At 50.1% G+C, this 21,898-nt stretch overlaps 1 protein-coding gene across 3 annotated transcripts in view; it reads right to left on the bottom strand.

Annotated features, from left to right (window-relative positions):
• LOC141057962 (AP-1 complex subunit beta-1-like) overlaps window positions 1-13,266 on the bottom strand; it is a 72,507-nt gene extending 59,241 nt beyond the window's left edge. For all 3 annotated transcript variants that reach the window (XM_073554093.1, XM_073554092.1, XM_073554091.1), the window contains exons 1-4: window positions 13,136-13,266; window positions 12,713-12,878; window positions 12,471-12,569; window positions 12,052-12,311 (exon numbers count right to left, since the gene is read on the bottom strand). In XM_073554093.1, coding sequence (XP_073410194.1) covers window positions 12,052-12,311; window positions 12,471-12,569; window positions 12,713-12,808 — 455 coding nt within the window. In that variant the 5' untranslated portion in view covers window positions 12,809-12,878; window positions 13,136-13,266. The remainder of the gene's footprint in view (window positions 1-12,051; window positions 12,312-12,470; window positions 12,570-12,712; window positions 12,879-13,135) is intronic.
• Between the last annotated feature and the right edge of the window lie 8,632 nt (window positions 13,267-21,898).

The raw sequence follows: 21,898 nt of genomic DNA, 5'->3' as shown, positions 1-21,898 counted from the left end.
CGACATTCTCCTGGCACGCCTGAAACGACGGCCCCTTTACCAAAAGGTCGTCCAGGTAGGGTAGTACCGTTATGCCCCGAGCATGCAGGATGGCCATAACCACCGCCATTATCTTTGTAAAGACTCTGGGGGCAGTGGCCAGACCGAAGGGCAGAGCAACAAATTGGAAATGTCGCCCTCCGATCGCAAAACGCAGGAACCTCTGGTGTGGAGGAAAAATCGGGATGTGTAGATATGCATCCTGCACATCGATCGAGGCCAGGAATTCCCCTGGATCCATGGCTGAAATGACCGAACGGAGGGATTCCATCCGGAATCGCCTGACCCTGATAAATTTGTTCAGGATCTTTAAATCCAGTACTGGCCTTACTGTCCCGTCCTTTTTGGGGACTGAAAACAGGTTGGAGTAAAAACCTTGCGTCTCTTCGCTTTTCGGCACTGGGACAATGACCCCGTTGCGCTGTAGCGTCATTATAGCCTGCAACAGACCTTCCGCCTGCGATTCTGTTCCGGAGAGCCGGGAACGGAAGAAACGCCATGGCGGGAGTCCGACAAACTCTATCTTGTACCCGGACGATATCAGTTCTGCCACCCAAGCGTCGCGTGCCACTGCGACCCAAACGTGGCTGAACCTTAGTAGGCGTCCGCCCACTCTGTCGTCCGTAGGTACGAAGTGCCTCGAGTCATTTTGCTGGAGGCTTTTGTGATCTGGCCCCCCTCGCTCTGGGCAAACGGCCTCGGCCTCTACCCAGCGGATTGGCCCTGTAAGAAACTTGCCTTTCCCTAATCTGACCATCATTTGCGGAGGTGGATGCCCTGGCCGAAGTCCACCTCCAGGAGCTACGAAAGGGCCGAAAACGCCTCTGCGTCTGCCTGAATGCCGGCCAACTCTTCTGCTGCGGTAGAAAACTACTCTTCCCCCTGTGGCTTCTGAGATAAGCTTATCAAGCTTTTCACCGAACAACCGATTGCCTTGAAAAGGCAATGAGGTCAAGGATTTTTTAGAGATAGAATCCGCTTTCCATAATCTCAGCCATAATGCTCGCCTTACGGCGATCGCATTTGCTGCCGCCACAGCAGAACACTCGGCCGCATCCAGAGCGGCGCCGACGAGATAATCACTCGCTCCTGATATCTGATTTGTCACCTCCAAGATTTCCGCGGGCAGATCCCTGTCTTGGAGGGCCCTATGCAGAGTGTCTGCCCATGAAACCATGGCCTTAGCCACCCAGGTAGCCGCAAAGGAGGGGGCCAGAGCCGACCCTGCTGCCTCATACACTGAACGGGCAAGCCCCTCTATGAGGCGATCAGTTGGGTCCTTAATAGAAGAACCGCTGGGTATCGACAATAGCGATCTTGATGCTAAACGTGACACCGGTGGGTCCACTACTGGCGACTCCACCCACCCTTTATGGAGTTCAGGAGGAAACGGATACTTTGCTTGCAGCGCCTTTTGCATTGCAAAGCGCTTATCCGGGTGTTCCCTATGTTTCTGGACTAGCTCCTCGAACTCCGGATGTGTGGCAAACCTTCTATGCGGACGCCTGGTTTTCTTGAAGGAGACCTTGTGACCTGAGGCCGTGGACACATCATCCTCGATCTCTAAAGTCTGGTTGACCGCCTCAAAGAGGCTGTCCACCGAGTCCTGGTATCCCAGGCTTTCTGGATTCCAGGCTTCCTCCTCCTCCTCCTCGCCCTCGTCCTGATCGCTTCCTGAGCTTGGCGACAGGGAACGAGATGCCCTAAAAATCGCCGCCGACTCCCCAGAGGGCCCGGCCGACGGAGAACGAGCTCTCTTACCATGAGCTTGTCTGGTGCTGGAGCGGCCCCTAACGGACGAAGGGTCCTGAGACGTGGACGAGCTGTCTTCCGCTGGCAGACCACCATCCTTGACCCTGCCCGGGCCCCGAAGGGACTCAATTGCCTTCGTAAGGGACATCATAGAATGCGATAAAGACACTGCCCATTCTGGGGGGTCCTGACCCCTGGGCTCTGCAACAATGGGGGGCTCCTGGGCTCGCTCCGACTCACAGGCTTCGCAAAATTTACCCGGCTGCGCTTTAGGCAGCCTGACCCCACAGGAAACGCAAACAGCGTATAGGAAAGAGTGAGCTTTCCCTTTGCCAGACACGAGCTGCTTCACGTGCCGTTACTCGCCGGGGGCACTGCGGTGCACTCTGGAGAGAGGCGGCGGGGCTTCCGACCGCACTCCGGCGAGGAAATGCGAGGAGGGGGAGGGGGGCGGGAGCCTCCGGTCACTGTGCGCGCCCGCCGCGCTCCCCGGGCCGCCGGAAGTCAGTGGGCGGGGCTTCCGGCCCCCACCGGAAGCGGCGGGCGGAACTCGCGGCCCTCCCCATACAGCGGGGACCGCGGCCGCCGGCGGAGCTTCAGCCGTACTCCGGCGGGGACCTGCGAGGAGGGGGAGGAGGGCGCACGCTCCCCGGTAACTGCGCGCCCGCCACGCCCCCCGGGCTGCCGGAAGTCAGTGGGCGGGGCTTCCGGCTACCACCGGAAGGGGCGGGCAGGCCTCGCGCGGCCTTGCGGATCTCCCCATACCGCGGGGACCGCGGCCGCCGGCGGGACTTCTGGCCGCACTCCGCATGTGACACTACTCGCACCGGGTTCCACCGGGGAGAGAGTCGGGCCCCGTGAGAAAAAGTAACCCCGTCGGGCGGGGGAACAGACAGCCCCGCGGCGCATTCTGGGGGGTCCCGTTCCGGGGGGTGACCCTACAAAAAAAGGTGAGCCTGGCCACCGGGGGGGCTCTCTTGGGGTGCTCTCAACCCCATCCCTGGGCGGGGAGGGGGAGGCTACTGGGGGTGGATGCTTCGATCCCCTGGCTCACCTGCGCCTCCAACTGCACCCCTGGTGTCACTACCTAGGGGTGGAAGGGGCAACCTGAAATCCCGCGTTGCAGGAGAGGAACAAAACGTGGAGTCCGTTGGGGATCGCCCATCGCTCACACGTGCTCGCCCGTTGTAGTTCATGGGGAAATCGAATCCTCTTATCAGGATGCGTTGCCCCTCTTTACAAAATAAAAAAGAAAAATGGTTGTCTGGGGAAAAGTCCCAGATGTGTCCCTCGGTGCGGGAGAGAAAACACGTGGAGGACTACTCACACGTGGTCGCCCGTTGATGATTTGGGGAGATCGGACCCTCTCTATAGGATCCGTCGCCCCTGTCTTATCTTCAAAGAAAGGGAAAAAAAAAAAAAAAACAAAAACCTAGTCTGGAGCTCCAGACTGCGTGTGCCTCCATCAGACACTAAGCAAAAACTGAGTTACGCCCGGTCTGGGGGCGAGGGTGTATGCAGCGGAGGAGGAGCTAACTCTTTTTTTGTATACTTAGTGTCAGCCTCCAGACGGCAGAAGCACACACCCCACAGTCTCTGTGTCCCCCAATGAGACGAAGGAGAAAAGAGAGGAGCCAGCGCCGCTTAAGGATAGAACGCATAGCATAGAGTGCATATGCACATAATATCTGACTGTATTCAAAATGAGATATTTGGCAAAAAAATTGATCAATTCAATTGAGCCACCCCGCCGCGCCAAGGCAATCTCATGTGGGGGAGTCCTACTCTACGTTTTTAATAAACACTGTGCCACGGCCTCCTAAATACATTAAAAACAAGACCACATTAAGTGCAATCCGTACCTGAGCATATCTAGATCGCTCCCATGAAGCCAGATAAGGCAAGTGCAGATGAAGGCCAACAAGGTCTGAATGTAGACATATCAGGTTTAGCCTGCACACATTGCCCAACCAGGAAACATAGATGAAGGGCGATGCAGGTTCAAACACAGGTGCACAATTAAATAAAGCTTGGGGCAGGGTGGGGCTGCTGTGTGTGTGCACAGCAGCCTAGATCCATCACAGTGAACACAGAAAAAATGACGAACATAACCCAGCGCGCACGGCAAAAGTGGTGGTCAGCCACATACCAACATACAAAAAAAAAAAAAAAAGGAGAGAGGAGCCAGCGCCGCTTAAGGATAGAACGCATAGCATAGAGTGCATATGCACATAATATCTGATTGTATTCAAAATGAGATATTTGGCAAAAAAATTGATCAATTCAATTGAGCCACCCCGCCGCGCCAAGGCAATCTCAAGAAAAAATGGCAAACATAATATCTGACTGGGTGGCTCAATTGAATTGATTAATTTTTTTGCCAAATATCTCATTTTGAATACAGTCAGATATTATGGCATATGCACTCTCTGCTATGCGTTCTATCCTTAACTAATTCTTCACCTGCTGTGGATCTGTTCATTCTGCCTCCCAAAGATCGCAGTACGGCTCAGCGCATATTTATCCTGCACTCTGTGCTGAGCACTTGCATTGGGGTTTCCATGTAAATTTCTGAAATAAGTGATTCAGACAGAACCCCCAGCGGAATATTCCCTATAATGAGGCAGATGCAGGCACTGTGAACGCCATAGGACCTGTGATCTGGCGGTTTTGTGCACCTCTGAAAGGAAGGACAACGCTGAACAGAGGCCAGACGGAGTCCAGAGTAACTCTGCTGCCTCATTATAGTGAATGGATCCCTCAGGGGTTTCATCTGTCACGTAGCTCGGAGATTTAGATGGAAACCCCAAAGTATGTGCTCAGCATAGAGCGCCGGATAAATGTGATCACAAACGTTATGAAAAATGTTCCCAATAAAAGCATCAACGCAACAAAAAAAAAAAAAAAAAGAAAAAACAAGTCCCCACTAAGGTCTGTCAACCTGTCAACAGAAATACAGGAGGCTTCCATGTTACTGGAAGTACAAAGGCTCTGGAAAGGCCAAAAGAAATTCAGCAAATTCTGCACTCCCAAATCCAAATGCCCCCCCCATACTCAGGACAAATTACACAACTTTTGTGGTCCAATTTCTCGTGTTACCCTTTGGAAAATAAAAAATTGGGGACAAAAAGATCAGTTTTGTGGAAAAAAAACAGGATTTTTGGTTGCTTACCGTAAAATCTGTTTTTTGGAGCCTTCATTGGGGGACACAGGAACCATGGGTGTATACTGCTGTCACTAGGAGGCGCTGACACTATGCACATAAAAAAGTTAGCTCCTCCTCCGCAGTATACACCCCAGTGACTGCAGTAAATTAATCAGTTAGTGAGAAAGCAGTAGGAGAAGCAACAGAATAGAGAACAGACAACTCAACTGTAAACGTAACAGTACAAATAACAGGAGTTTTAAAATATAGGAGGGTGCTGTGTCCCTCAATGAAGGCTCCGAGAAACAGATTTTACGGTAAGGAACCAAAAATCCTGTTTTCTCCATCGCTTCATTGGGGAACACAGGAACCATGGGACGTCCCAAAGCAGTCCCTAGGGAGGGAAAAATCAAACTTCTACTAGGTCAGAGAACTCACCATCACCGCCTGCAATATGCTTCTGCCTAGGCTGGCGTCCGCCGAAGCGTAGGTGTGGACCTAGCAAAATTTTGTGAATAGAAGACCAGGTTGCAGCCATGCAAAGCCGCAGCGCAGAAGCCTTGTGTTGCACCGCCCAGGAGGTGTCCACTCCCCGAGTAGAGTGAGCCTTAACCCCAAGAGGGGCACTCTGATCATCATGACTCGGTAAGTCTCCAAAATTGCTGATCTGATCCAACGAGCAGTAGCCGCCTTGGAGGCCGGCAGGCCTTTTCGCGCACCATCCGGAATGACGAAAAGGGAGTCTGTCTTCCAGAAAGAAGCCGTTCTACCCAAATAGTCCTCCATCGTCCTGAATAGGTCTAGTTTGTTCAAGGAGAAGTCCAGAGGATGAATTGGACCGGGACAAAAGGAAGTAAAACGATATCCTCATTTAGGAAAGCGGATAACACCTTTGGAAGGAAGGATGGCGGAGGCCGCAGAACCACCTTATTCTGGTGAAGTACCCAAAGGGGGAGCGACAAGGGCCCCAACTGCGAGACGCGCCGGATGGAGGTGATGGCCACGAGAAAGGCCACTTTCCAGGAGAGAAAGGACAGGGAAACCTCCTTGAGAGGTTTAAAGGGCGCGCGCTGCAAGGCCTCTAAGACTAGATTGAGATCCCAGGGATCCAAGGGAGCCCGACACGGGGGTGCTGCATTAGCTACCCCCTGAAGAAAAGTCTTGACCTGCGGTCGCTAGGATAACATCATCTGGAAAAGAATGGAAAGCGCAGATACTTGACCCTTTCGAGAACTAAGGGCAAGACCCGTGTCCAGGCCCGCCTGAAGGAATGCTAGGATAGAAGGGAACGAAAAGGACATAGGCGGGATGTGATTGGACTCGCACCAACTGAAATAGGCCATCCACGTGCGATAGTATATTCTGGAAGACGAGGGCTTCCTAGCCCGGATCATTGTGTGAATTACCCGATCTGGAAAACCTGACTTTTTCAGAACCGCGGTTTCAACTGCCACGCCGTCCAATTAAGAGACCGAGAATTGGGGTGGCGGATCGGACCCAGAGACCGCAGATCTGATCTGTTTAGTAGCTTCTAGGGAGCGTCCGCGAATAGGTTGACGAAGTCCACGAACCAAGACCTTCTGGACCGAACCGGTGCGATGAGAATGACTGGTACCCCTTCCACCTTGATCTTCAACAGCTTGGAAGAAGAAGAGGAGGAAACAGATAGGGAAGCACAAACTGAAACCAAGGAATGGTCAGAGCATCGGCGCCCACCGCGAGAGGATCTTGGGTCCTGGAAACAAACCGTGGGACTTTCCTGTTCAGACAGGACGCCATAAGGTCCCCATCCGTGTCCCCCAACAAAGGCAAATTTGGAGAAAGATCTCTGATGCATTGACCATTCCCCTGCCGCGATGCCCTCGTGGCTGAGAAAGTTGGCGGCCCAGTTGTCCACGCCGGGAATGTGCACAGCGGATATCGCTGGAACCGTCACCTCTGCCCAATGGAGGATTTTGGAAACCTCGGCAAACGCCAAGGAACACCGAGTCCCTTCCTGGTGGTTGTCATATGCCACTGCTGTGGCATTGTCCGTCTGGATCCGGACTGGCAGACCCTTGAGAAGAAGCTTTTCCCAGTGAAGTAGGGACAGAAAAATTGCCCATATCTGTAGGACGTTGATCGACACAGCAGCTTTTGGCACCGACCAACGACCCTGGACGGTCAGATGATGAAACACCGCACTCCAGCCGAGAAGGTAGGCGTCCGTCGTCACAACTTGCCAGTAGACCGGAATGAAGGACCAGCCCTGGGAGATGAGCGGTGATGTCAGCCACCAATTGAGGGACTGTTTGAGACGGAATGAGAGTCGAATTGGACGAAGCAGGGAAGAGACAGACCTGTTCCTCTGCAACAGGATGGCCTGCTGAAGCGGTCCTGAGTTGCAACCATCCTCCCTAGAACCGTCATGGCTGTACGGAAGGACGTAAGGCGGGGATCCTGCAGCCAGCGAACAACCCGCCATAACAGTATGCCTAGAAACACAAGACGTGTTGGAACAATGCAAGACATTTTTTCCTGTTGAAGATCCACCCGAATCGGAACCGGGTGTCGAGAACGATGGTTAGACTTTCGTGAGCCTGGGTCAAGGATGCAGCATTGATGAGGATGTCGTCGAGGTACGGAAAGAGCACAAGACCTCTGAGCCTCAAGATGGCCATTAACGCTGTCATATTCGTAAAAATCCTGTAACAGTGGCGAGACTGAACGGCAGGGTAACAAACTGGAAATGCTCTCGATGTATCGCGAAGCGCAGGGGACTTCTAATGTCCTGAGAAGATAGGGACATGCAGATAGGTGTCCTGAATGTCTATGGAGCACAGGATTTCCTGCGCCTCCATGGAAGCGATTACTGATCGAAGAGGCGCGATTCCTTGAAAAGGTAGGCTGGTAAGGGACTTCCTTGATGATAAGTCCACCTGCCAGGCCTTAAGCCAAACTGTACGCCGAAATGCAACAACGTTGCTGCATGCCTGAGCAGCGCAAGACGCGGTATCCAGGGAGGCAGAGACCAAATCCGGTTGGCGAGCTCTGCCAGCTGCTCTGGTTGGGCTCCCGCCAGAATGCCTTGGTGGAGATCCTCAATCCATTTTGCTATGGCCCTTGAAATCCAAGTGGAAGCCGAGGCCAGACCTAGCGCAGACGCGGCCACTTCGAAAGCTGACTTCGCAAAAGATTCTATAATTCTGTCATTAGAATCTCTCAAAGATGCTCCATCAGAAATCGGAAGGACCCTGATGAGATAGTCTAGCGACCAGCGAGTCCACGGAAGGAGAAGCTGACCAGTTGGCGGTGAGCTCCTGAGGAAAAGGATATAACATGCCAAGGCACTTTCCTCTTTGAAAGAGTCTGGTCAGATTTTCTCTTTCCCTGGCGAGAAGCTTCTCGAACTCAGTATGAGGAGCGAAGACCTTGGAAGGTGGTTTAGACTGTCTGAACGAAACCACCTGATCTGCGGGTTCCGCAGAAGTCTTTCATGCAAATGTCTGGTTGATTGCTCCAATGAGGCTCTGAACCATATCCCTCATGTTAGCGATATGGTCCGAATCTAGCTCCAAAACGTCCTCATAGAGCGCATCCGAGAACGCCTCGCCTGACTTGGGGATGAGAAACGAAGGAGGTCGTAGGGACGGACTGTGGGGCGAGATGGAACGGGAAGAGGAATTAGACCGATGAGCCTGCCTGGATCTTTTTCGGCTAAAGTTGCTAGGTTCCGACGGAGCTTCCTGTGACCTGCTGGTTCCTGTGGAAGTCTGCAGGGACAACTTATCAAGCACGGACACCAGGGTCTAAGACACCCTGATGAAAATCCACCACAGATTGTGACAGAGGAAGCCCACCCTGGGATAGGGGCCATGCTCTCACGTGGGTCAACTGGGGGCTGCTGAACGGTTAGAGAGGACCACAGTGGAGGAAGAGGAGGAAGATGGAGAACGATGGCTTAGAATTAGACATGATGAACAATCCCACTAAGCGCTGCCAGAAGGTTAGGGGACAGGAGAGCAGAGGAGGGTGTCAGTCTGCAGTGCAGCTACTCACGGCAGATGTCGTGTAGGAGACTTCCCGGCTGTAAAGAAGGGCAGGCAGGTCCGAGATGGATTTGGCTCCCCTGTACACCAGCCGGAAAATGGCGTCTGCCAGGAGACGCAGGGCAGAACGCGCGCACTGTGAGGGTAGAGGACGGCCAGAAACCGGGAAGCCCGCTCTCAGCTAAACGCGGGGCCCGGAGGAGCAATATGGTGGCGGCTCCAGCCCACAGTGGAGGCTGAGGGTAGTGGGCGGAGCCTGACGCCACACAGGAAGAGGAGAGAGAGACACGGGCGGGAAAAAAGCCCGCCCGGAGCAGAGAGGAAGGGGGCGGAGTCAGCGCTGAAACTAGGCCCAAGATGAAGCCGGGACCTAGATTACAGCCGGCGGCCGCCAGAGCGGGAGGGGGGCCCGTGGAGGTCATAAAACAACACCAAACGGGTCCCCACAGTGGCGCCAGGGTGTTAAAAGTGGCGCAAACAAAGCGCCATGACGCCACTTAGACAGGCTGCAAGGGGGCACAAAGAACAGGAAGCCTCTGTGTGCCAAAGCACCCTCTCTTCCCCAAAGGTTCTGCGAAGCAGTGCTGAGGCCCCCCAAACCAGCCGCAAGGTATGAACTGTGCTAGCTGCTTGAATAAACAGCTTCTTTTTTTTTCTCTCTCTCTCTCTCCTCTTCTTCTCCAGTTTTCTTCTCCTCTTCAGCACCTGAGGAGAAAAGAGGGAAAAGTACCTCCCCAATCACGAAAATCGGATGTCCGGAATCCATGTTGCGGGACGTCCGTGTCGCCTCAACCGACAGGCTCTAGTGGGCGAGTGGGTGGGAGACGGAGGCAGGACTGGGTATTCTTTCTCTTACGGATCACCTAAACACGCTTCTGTGTTAGGGATTTTGGGGTTCTGCCGATGAGGATACGAGGTGGCAGTACACGCCGTACTCAGTCTCTGCGTGGGAGTACAGTTGTGACCGTTCACACTGTATCCCTCCAATACCTGAAAAGGAACGACGCACATTAGGTAGATATGGGTCTCAAGAGAGACCCGTGTCCACTTCCTACTGTCACTAAGCTAAACTGATTAATTTACTGCAGTCGGTGGGGTGTATACTGCGGAGGAGGAGCTAACTTTTATGTGCATAGTGTCAGCGCCTCCTAGTGGCAGCAGCATACACCCATGGTTCCTGTGTCCCCCAATGAAGCGATGGAGAAATATGATTTTTTTTTATTTTCACGGCTCTACATTATTAACTTCTGTGAAGCATTTGGTAGGTCAAAGTCCTAACCACACATCTAGACAAGTTTCTTGGTGGGGTCTAGTTTCCAAAATGTGGTCAGTTATGGGGGGGGGGTTTCCACTGTCAGGTGCTCTCCAAACGTGACATGGCGTCCGTTCTCGATTCCAGCCAATTTTACGTTCAAAACCTCAAAAGGAGCTCCTTCCCTTCTGAGCCCTGCCATGCGCCTAAAGAGTGGTCTTCCTCCACACATGGGGTATCGGTGTACTCAGGAGAAATTGCACAACAAATATTGTGGTTCATTTTCACCTGATATCCTTGACACAAAAAAGTTAAATGTTCATTTTTGCGTCCACATTGCTTCAATTCTTGTGAAGCACCTGAAGGGTTAATAAACTTTTTGAATGTAGTTTTGAACACCTTGAGGGGTACAGTTTTTAGGATGGTGTCACTTTTGGGTATTTGCTGTCATATAGGCCCCCAGAGTGACTTCAAATGTGATGGGGTCCCTAAAAAAATGGTTTTGTAAATTTTTTGGAAAAATGAAAAATCTCTGGTCAAATTTTAACCCTTTAACTGACTAACAAAAAAAAAAAATTATGTTTCAAAATTATGTTTCAAAAATTGTGCTGATGTAAAGTAGGCATGTGGGAAATGTTATTTATTAACTATTTTGTGTGACATAACGCTCTGATTTAGGGGCATAAAAATATCAAAATTTTTGCCAAGTTTATATTTTTTTCACAAATAAACACAAGAAATTTTACCACTCTCATAAAGTACAATATGTAAAAAAAAAAAACCCTCAGAATCTGCAGGATCCGTTGAAGCGTTCCAGAGTTATATCCACATGAAGTGACAGTGGTCCGATTTCAAAATTAAGGCCTGGTCAGTAACCTACAAAGTGGCTTGGTCCTTAAAGGGTTAAAGTTCCAGAGTATTTACCAATTGGGTTAAATAGTTTAGTAAATGACAGATTGTACTTTTACAGACGCAGTAAAGCTTTTTTTTTTAAATTATTAAAAGAGTCTCTCTGGTGGACTTGAACCTGTGATCCTCTGATCATTTATACAGTAATAGAACTGTATTGAAATAAAGAGTAAAAATCACAGTCTCCTATGAAGCCCAGAAAAAGTATGGGTTGCAATGGAACACTGTAATTGGAGGCTTGGGGGTTTTCAGTAGATTTAGACTGCCATAGGAACCCACCTCATGATCATGCTGGGGTTGGTCCATTGAGTGCGTCGACCAACGCCACTCCACACCCTTGTTCACACACTATAAAGGTAGTGGCATTTAAACAGTTAACAGCAATGGGCAGAGCCCAACCTCCACGCGCTGCTGTTAGTTTTTGGCTAAGTAACAGCCATAAGGGATGAGCAGATGGATTTGAAGGACTCCGGTCCAGTGTTCAAAGTCAGTGGTACCTAGTGGTTAGACTGGAGGCCCACAAATCTTTTACCTTTAGCCGTGCACTGCACAGCTTTTGGTTAGCCATGGCTGGCACTACATCATCTGTGTGTGATGTCGAACGTGTGACGCTGCAACTGCCCTGACAACAAAAATATCGCATAGAGGACACAGGAAGGTAAGAGTTTCGCAGGCCTCCTGTCTAGCTGCCAGGTACCACTGACCCGGACCGGAGTCCCGCAAATTAATCTGCTTATCTCTAGCAGTCATCCATCTCTTGGGAATGGGGCGGACTCAGCACACCATACACCTGCTCCCAACTTGTGCCATATATGTAAGGCTGAAGTCGGAAAGGGGTTAAAATAAAATGAGAAGCTTTTAGAAGCCAATCTCTCAATGATACATGAAAACACATAAAAATAACTAGGCATTAATTTAATACTCACGAGCCAGCTCGAGGTGGTAACCTTTTGGGAACAACTCCTCGACTTCCTTCTACAAAAGCATTTGGAGGCTTGTGGTACACAGAGGCCAGCGTGCCAATGTAACAGATAAGTTCCTCCAGCAAAGTGGGCTCAATGAGATCAGTTTCTTCCGAGATCAAAGGTTTTTCTGCCAGGACCACTTCTTTAGCAGCAACAGGATCAATAGAGAGCAGTCGCCAATATATGTAGCCACGATCTCGGAGATCTGGGTTATCTGAGTCCTATGAGTAACATGCATAGTAAATAGTTGTGGTCTATGTCATAGTTCCTGATTCTCCATATCTCCACTTGCATATAATAATATTTAAACAACGATATGAAAAGATAGCCTATAGGTTTTATACAACACTGGTCAGTGTATTGTAACCATTGGCATTCACCTGCGTTGCCAAGCTTAGTACTTGCTGTACCAGCTCTTGTGTCTCTGTTGGCTTCTTCAGAAACAGCTTCACAATAGCAGTAAGAAGTTGTAGTTGCACCTAAGATGGAAAGAAATAATAAAGAGCAATATACAACCATTAAAAATGTTCCACAAAATCTGTTTATATCCATAGGAAGTCCGTTCGAGCGCCTATGACTTCAATCAAGGCAAGCTGGATTGGCACATTGCAAACAGACCTACCTGTGTGCTCTCATCATGGAATCCCTCTAAGAAACTTTCCAGCAGCTCATCTGCATTGTCAATGCGCTCAGCATACTCTCCTACAATCCAAATCATGGCCGCCCGTGCCTCTGGTTCATCAAGAGAGTCCAGGTTCTCGCATAGTGTGGAGATGACACTCTCATATCTGATAAAAGATTAGCGACTATCAAACTTTGCATTGGTTTTGCTGCCATAGTGTGACAAGCTAGGAAGTGATCAGGTATACCTAAAAGGACCGATCTTCAGACAATCCTAACCACTCTTCTATCCAAGTCATTACTCATTAACGAAAACACTATAGATCCTACATATGATAATGAACACATCTGACCGATGAGGACACTAGGAGACACACATCACCTGACTGTTTGACTATATGTTACAACTCACAGTGACACCTACTTGTTTGGGTACTTTCTGAAAATGTCCTTTATCACCACAATGGCTTCTTGGACCACATAATTCACCTTGGTCTGAATGAGATCCAGGAGAGTGCTCACACAGCGCTCTGCAGATTGCTAAAGGAGATCACAATTTAGAATCCATTATTGCCTTAACCATACTTTAAAGGGATTTTCTAGCCAGAAGCATTTATCACCTATTTCCTTCCAAGCCAAAGACTTTGAATGAAGCTCGACTACCGCTCTATTTAGCCTCCTCCTAGCCATGGGCAGAATATGTAACTGGGGTCCCCTCTTTTGGCAACTGGTAAAAGTCCAAATAGTCAGACTCCCTGATGAAGGCCTTCCGAAACGCGCATCGAGGCGGATGCGCAGATACTCTTGAGCCCTTGTATATATTGGTATCTGTCCAAGGTAAAAACAGGATTTTTTGGGTTGCTTACCGTAAAATCTGTTTCTCGGAGCCTTCTTTGGGGGACACAGAGACCATGGGTGTATGCTGCTGCCACTAGGAGGCTGACACTATGCACAAAAAAAGGTTAGCTCCTCCTCCGCAGTGTACACACCACCGACCGGCAGGAAATTCCTCAGCTAGTGAGAAAGCAGTAGGAGAAGTAACAGAATAGATTGAAAACAGAACAGACAACTCAACTGTAAACAACCAACAAACATAATAACAGGAGTTGTAGAACATGGGAAGGGGCTGTGTCCCCCAATGAAGGCTCCGAGAAACAGATTTTATGGTAAGCAACCCAAAAAATCCTGTTTTCTCGTTCGCCTTATTGGGGGACACAGAGACCATGGGACGTCCCAAAGCAGTCCCTGGGGTGGGAAAACAAACTTCCATCAGGCCAGCGGACTCACCACCGCCGCCTGAAGAATCCTCCTACCTAGGCTGGCGTCCGCCGAAGCGTAGGTGTGGACATTGTAGAATTTCACAAACGTGTGAACCGACGACCAGGTTGCAGCTTTGCAAAGCTGCAGCGCTGAAGCCCTGTGGCGTACCGCCCAGGAGGCACCCACTGCTCGGGTAGAGTGCGCTCTGATCCCTGGAGGAGCCACTCGATGCTTAACTCGGTAGGCCTCCAAGATTGCCTATCTGATCCAGCGAGCAAAAGTGGCCTTTGAAGCTGGATGACCTTTCCGCGCCCCATCTGGAATGATGAAAAGAGACCGTCTTTCGCAAGGAAGTCGTCCTGGATAGACTCTCATCGCCCTGACCACATCCAGCTTGTTCAAGGACCGCTCCCGAGGATGAGTTGGACTCGGACAGAAGGACGGAAGAACAATATCCTCATTGAGGTGGAAAGAGGACACCACCTTGGGCAGGAAAGAGGGCGGAAGCCGCAGAACTACCTTATCCTGGTGGAGTACCAAAAAAGGGGAACCGCAAGAAAGAGCCGCCAATTCCGACATGCGCCGGATGGAAGTGAAGGCCACCTTCCAAGAAAGGAGAGAAAGGGAAACATCCCTGAGAGGTTCAAAAGGAGGACCCTGCAGAACCTCGAGAACCAGATTAAGATCCCAAGGATCTACGGGCGCTCGGAACGGAGAAGCCGTGTGAGCCAAGCCTTGAAGAAAGGTCTTGACCTGAGGACGGGAGGCCAACGTCTTCTAAAATAAAATGGACAGCGCCGAAACCTGACCCTTCAAAGAGCTGAGGGCAAGCCCCGCATCCAGCCCTGTCTGAAGAAACGCCAGAACCGAAGGGAGCGAAAAGCACATGGGCGCGATGTCATTGGCCTCGCACCATGTGAAATAGGCCTTCCAGACACGGTAATAAATTTTGGAAGATGATGGCTTTCTGGCTCGGATCATGGTATGAGTTACTCGATCGGAAAATCCTGCCCGTTTCAAAACCTCGGTCTCAACAGCCACGCCGTTAAATTGAGCGACCGAGAATTGGGGTGGCAAATCGGGCCTTGAGACAGCAGATCTGCCCTGTCTGGAAGCTTCCAGGGGGCGTCCACGAGAAGATTGACAATGTCCGCGAGCCAAGACCTTCTGGGTCAATTCGGGGCAATGAGAATGACTGGGATTCCTTCTGCTTTGATCTTCTTCAACAGTTTGGGAAGAAGAGGCAGGGGAGGAAACAGGTAGGGGAGTTGGAACTGCGACCAAGGGACGGCCAGAGCGTCGGCGCCCACTGCCATAGGGTCTCGAGACCTGGATACAAACTGTGGGACTTTCCTGTTGAGGTAAGACGCCAGCAGATCTACGTCCGGGGTTCCACATCGACGGCAGAGCAGATGAAACACCTCCGGATGTAGGGACCACTCTCCCGCCGCGAGACCCTCGCGGCTGAGAAAATCGGCGGCCCAGTTGTCTACGCCGGGAATGTGTACCGCGGAAATTGTCGGCACGGAAACCTCTGCCCAATGAAGAATCTTGGACACTTCTGCTAGGGCTGAGACACTCCATGTCCCTCCTTGGCGGTTAACATATGCCACCGCTGTGGCACTGTCTGTGTGAATCCGGACAGGCAGGCCCCTGAGGAGCCTCTCCCAGTGAACGAGAGCCAGATGAAATCGCTCGTATCTCTAGGACGTTGATCGGCAGAGCTGATTCCTGAGACGACCATGGACCCTGAACAGTGTGATTGTGGAACACTGCCCCCCAGCCGAGGAGGCTGGCATCCGTTGTTACAATCTGCCAGTGAATGGGAAGAAAAGACCGTCCCAAGGAAATGAGAGGTGACGTCAACCACCAGTTGAGTGACCGTTTGATCCGGTGTGAAAGACGAACAGGACGATCCAGGGACAGAGCCGACCTGTTCCACCTCAACAGGATGGCGTGTTGGAGAGGTCTGGCGTGAAATTGGGCAAAGGGAACTTCCTCTATCGCCGCCACCATCTTTCCCAGGACCATCATGGTTGTTCGGAGGGACGGAAATCGTGTGATCTGCAGCGATCGTACATCCTGCTGCAGGGAAAGAATCTTCTCTTGTGGGAGAAAGACCCTTGCCCGACGAGTGTCGAACAGTAGGCCCAGAAACACAAGCCGCTGAGTAGAAACCAAACAGGACTTTTTCCTGTTGACGATCCACCCGAAATTGGAAAGTGTGTCTAAGACGATCGTCAGACTTAGGCGAGCCTGTTGAAAAGATGAAGCTTTGATCAGAATGTCGTCGAGGTACGGAAAAAGGACAAGACCTCTGATCCTCAATAAGGCCATCAACGCAGCCATGATCTTCGTGAAGACTCTGGGTGCGGTGGCGAGACCGAAGGGCAGCGCGACGAACTGGTAATGTTCCTGGCGAATCGCAAACCGCAGGAACTTCTGATGTCCGGAGAATATGGGAACATGTAGATAGGCATCTTGGATGTCTATTGAACACATGAATTCCTGCTCCTCCATGGAAGCGATTACCGAACGAACCGACTCCATCCGGAAGTGGCGGAGGCGGACTCTTTTGTTGAGTAGCTTGAGATCCAAGATTGGTCGGACCGCCCCGTCTTTTTTCGGCACCACAAAGAGGTTTGAATAAAACCCTGTGAAACGCTCCGCCTCGGGAACGGGCACAATCACCCCGGAACTGAGGAGAGAGGCAATGGCTGTAAAGAACCCCGGGATCAAGGCTGGATCTTTTGGAGGGCGGGATTCGAAGAAACGATCTCGCGGACGAGAAACGAACTCTATCTTGTATCCTGACGATACAACCTCGCTGACCCAAGCGTCCTCCACTGAGGCCAGCCAGACGTCCCTGAAAAAGAGGAGTCGACCTCCCAATTGGAAGGGACCCTCAGAATTCCGACGATAGTCTAGCTGATGTGGACCGTCCAGATCTGGATCTGGATGGTCTGCCCTGGGAAGAGTGTGATCGCCAGGAGGGGGTGGGTCTGAAGGAAACTTTCTTTCTATCCTGACGTGCCTGCGGTCTCTGTTGGTTGGAAGGGTTCTCCGCCGTGTTGAAACGGCGGAAAGCCCGAAAGGGACGAAACTGACGCCTTAGTGGAGGTCTGCGAGGCTTCAACTGAGGAAGGAGGAAACTCATGCCTCCGGTGGCATCCTTAATAATCTGATCCAATTGGGATCCAAAGAGGCGCACTCCCTGAAAAGGCAGATTAGTAAGAGATTTCTTAGAAGACAAATCTGCCTGCCAGGCCTTGAGCCAAATCGTACGTCGGATTGCCACTGCGTTGCTTGACGCCTGAACCGCGCAGGATGCAGCATCCAAAGAAGCAGAAAGCAGATAATCCCCCGTATGGGAGATCTGATTAGCGAGATCGGCCAACTGCTCTGGTTGTGCTTTATCTAGGATGCCCTTACGAAGATCCTCTGCCCAAGTAGCTATGGCCTTTGCTGCCCAAGATGAAGCAAAGATTGGACATACCGCCGCTGAAGCCGCTTCGAATGCGGACTTTGCTAGGGATTCTATAATCCTATCATTAGAATCCTTTAAAGGGAATGTGCCATCCCCCAAAAAAATTTTCAGCAATTGAAAAAATGTAAAGAATTAATGTTTACATTTTTCTTAAAAAATATTATCATTTGTTTTTAATTTTGTAAAATATGAAAAATAATTTTAAAAAGTTTGACATTTCCACTTGTTAACACTAGGGGGAGCAGATACTGAAATTTGGCACAAAAACCTACTGTACAACTAGCTCACATTACTGTCCTGCAGTAATTATGGGCGTACAGTGTCCATGATGTTTGATTTTGATATATGATCATGCCCTAAAATGGACACTGTATGGGCGGAATCTGCTGACATGGGTGTGGTGTCACTCCTCTCCTCCCATACTGGGTGCTTGCTAAGGGAAAAGAGAGGATGACATTTAGGAACACAGTGAGCAGCCATTTTGATGGGGCCTGCAAAGTTATACTGACTGTCTTTTCATGTAAAGTCTGGATCAGAACAGGTCACCAATCAGCAGAAATGTTTCCTGGATTTCTGTGGAGCAGACAAGAAGACGGTCCATCCATGTGTATAAAACACAGCGCTCTATGTACAATCCCTGGCACCGAACAGGGTGCCCCCCATAGACCAGCACACTGCTCTCCTGAAATACTCTGTGCTGCTGTCACCCTGCTCCTTCCTCCATATATCAGGCCCCTGTCGCCTCGCTTTCACACATCGCCAGGACACGAGCAAACATACACAGGCAGACAGTATCCACAGATATACAGGGGTCAGGAACTAAGCCGAGGTCAAAAGTATCACGGACAACGGACAGAGCCCAAATAAGGCTATTTAAAGCCCTCCCAGAACCAAAGAGAGGCCAAAGGTATTAACCCCTGCAGCACTAAACCATAATTCACATACAGACCATGAAAGTACCCCCCTCTTAATGGGGGCCCACTGGAGCCCCAGGCTTCTCAGGATATCTGGCATGAAACACCCAAACCAGATGATCAGAGTATACAGACTGGGCCAAGACCCAAGACTGATCCTCTGGACCGTACCCCTTCCAGTGTACCAGATACTGCAAGGTGCGGCGTACCAGACGAGAATCCACAATGTGTCCTACCTCATATTCCATGTGACCCTCCACCCACACCGGGGGAACAGCCGACACAGAACCCTCCTCAACAGATCCCAAAGGTTTTAAAAGGGATTTGTGGAACACATTGGAAATCTTAAATGAGGCTGGGAGACGTGACCTTACAGGATTGACTATCTCCACAATTTCGTATGGACCAATTAATATTGGCCCCAATTTGGCTGATGGAACCTTGAGCTTAATATTCCGCGTGGAGAGCCAAACCTTCTCCCCAAACTGAAAAGTATGACCCGAGACCTTCTTTTTGTCTGCAAAAACATACCTCCCCTGAGACTTGGAGATGTTACGACAAACCTCAGCCCACCAATATTTTAAATGCTGTTCATACTCCTCCGCCCCAGGACAACCAGAATCCAAATGGGAAAATTGCCAAAACTGTGAATTAAATTCATAGTACAATGCTTTATCATCATATCGCCGAAAAAAAGTGGAATACCACGCGATCTAAAAGAAGGATATAAATAAACGTGGTACCGCTGAAAACATCAATCTTATCTCGCAAAAAACAAGCCACCATATAGCTCCATCACCAGAAAAATAAAAACGTTATAGCTCTCAGAATAAAGCGATGCAAAAATTATTTTTTTCTATAAAAGTTTTTATTGTATAAAAGCGCCAAAACATAAAAAAAGATATAAATGAGGTATCGCTGTCATCGAAGTGACCTGAAGAATAAAACTGCTTTATCAATTTTACTACATGCGGAACTGTATAAACGCCCCCCCCCCCAAAAGAAATTCATGAATTGCTGGTTTTTGTTCATTCTGCCTTCCAAAAAATTGAATAAAAAGCGATAAAAAAATGTCATGAGCCCGAATATGATACCAATAAAAACATCAACTTTTCCTGCAAAAAACAAGACCTCACATGACTCTGTGGGTCAAAATATGGAAAAATTAAAGCTCTCAAAATGAGGTGATGCAAAAACTACTTTTTGTAATAAAAAGCTCCTTTTAGTGTGTGACAGCTGTCAAACAAAAACCAGCTATAAAAAGTAAATCAAACCCCCCTTAGTTAGCACCCATACGATGGCAAGGCACTCCTTTTCAATAGTGGCATAGGCAACTTCCCGATCCAGTAGTTTCTGACTGGCAAAAGCAACAGGATGTTCTGCTCTGGCGGCGTTCACTTGGCTAAGTACTGCCCCAATCCCAAAAGTGGATGCATCTGTCTGCACGAGGAACCTGCGCTTCTAATCAGGGGCAGCCAAGACAGGAGCAGTGATGAAGGCGGTCTTTAATGCTGAAAAGGCATCCTCGCATGCATTCATCCATGTCACATTCGTAGGCATGTTCTTGCAGGTCAGGTCGGTTAGGGGCTCTGCCAAGGTGCTGAAATTAGCAACAAATTTTCGATAGTATCCAGCAGTTCCTAAAAATGCAAGTACCTGCTGGGGTCTACACCAGTTGCTAAAGGTTTCCACCTTGACAGGCTCAGGCCTTAGGGTCCCACCCCCTACTCTATGCCCGAGGTACTGCACCTCAGCTATCCCTATTTGGCATTTATCAGGGTGAATGGTCAGTCCTGCAGCAAGGATACAGTCTAGCACTATGCCCAAGTGTTTAAGATGTTCCTCCCAGGTGGTGCTAAAAATGGCAATGTCATGCAAGTAAGCACAGGCCAAGTCCTGACATTGTTGTAACAGTCAATCTACCAGTCTCTGGAAAGTAGTGGGGGCAGTTTTGATCCCAAAGGGCATTCCCAGGAACTCAAAAAGCCCAAATGGAGCAATGAAGGCCAAGCGCTCCAGAGCGCCCTCCATTAGGGGTTTCTGCCAGCACCCTTTTCTCTAGTCTAACGTGGTCACAAATTGGGCACTGGTCAGACAATCCAATAGATCATCAACCCTGGGCATGGGGTAAGCATCATTCTTGGTGGCATCATTTAACCATCTGTAATCAACGCAGAATCGTGTTGTGCAATCCCTCTTGGGGACCAGGAGAGGCCCAAGAACTGTGAGATGGATGAATAACTCACTCGTTTCATCTCCTCCAGTTTGTTCTTTATCATGCCTTGAATTTCCTCTGGAACCCGGTAGGCAGCCTGCTGGATGGGGCGTTGTCCGGGGGTTTCCACATGGTGGCTGGTGAGAGTAGTCTTCCCCTTCTTTGAGAAGAATGCAGCAGCCCTTGGCCTTGTACGGCAAAGATATTGTATATTCGATAAATTGTTCCAGTGATCCTCCCGCTTGGGCAACCTGGAGAAGATCGGGGAGATACTCGTCGTCGGCGGTATTACTGGGGGGGGTAGCAGACAGCTAGAACAGGCAGAGATCGGTCGTGCTAGTCTTTCAGCATGTTAATGTGGACGGTTATCTGTCGTCAACCACTAGAGTCCAGGTCAATAACGTAGTTAGTGTCATTAATTTTCTTGACAACCTGATAAGGGCCTTCCCACACTGCTTGAAGCCTGATGGCAGGGGAAGCAGTAATCATGAGCACTTGTTGTCCTTCCATAAATTCCTGGGTCCTGGCATTACGGTCATACCAGATTTTTTGTCTGGACTGGGCCATTCGCTGATGTTCTTTAGCCAAGGTAGCTAGCTGGGCGAGACGGTCTCGGAACTCTAGAACATGGGGAATGATTGGCATTCCGACGTCTGAGATATCTCCCTCCAAATGTTCCTTCAGAAGAGTGAGAGGCCCACGGACCTTCCGGCTAAACAGTAGTTCGAAGGGAGAGTACCCTGTGGACTCTTAGGGAACCTTCCGATAGGCAAAGAGAAGATGTGGCAGGTACTTTTCCCAGTCTTTTTCAACGTCAGCAAAAGCCCTCAGCATATTTTTTAGGGTTCCATTAAAGCATTCACATAGTCCGTTGGTCTGCAGGTGGTGCGGATGGCTCGAACACCACAGGTATGCCACAGGGACTGGACCAGATCTGACATGAACTGAGGGCCTTGATCCAATAATATTTCACTAGGAAACCCTACCCGGGCAAAGATGGTAACAAGGGCCTTGGCCACCTTTACTGCTGTAATACTGGACAGGGCCACAGCTTTAGGATACCTAGTGGCATAGTCCACCACGGTCAGGATATATTTTTTCCCCGACTGGCTGGGGTGGGACAGAGGACCTATAATGTCGACAGCTACACGTTGAAATGGTTCTTCAATTATGGGCAGGGATTGCAGGGGTACCTTATGCCGAGATCCTGGATGCCGCATTCGCTGGCACACATCGCAGGTGCAGAAATAATGGGCTATCGACTGCGAGATGCCAGGCCAGTAAAAACTTTGGGTGAGTCTCTTTTCAGTC

The sequence above is a fragment of the Dendrobates tinctorius genome, unplaced genomic scaffold, assembly GCF_039654945.1.
Source record: "Dendrobates tinctorius isolate UK_male_01 unplaced genomic scaffold, ASM3965494v1 ptg000206l, whole genome shotgun sequence".
Classification (NCBI taxonomy): domain Eukaryota; kingdom Metazoa; phylum Chordata; class Amphibia; order Anura; family Dendrobatidae; genus Dendrobates; species Dendrobates tinctorius.
This window is presented reverse-complemented; position numbering and strand designations above follow the sequence as displayed.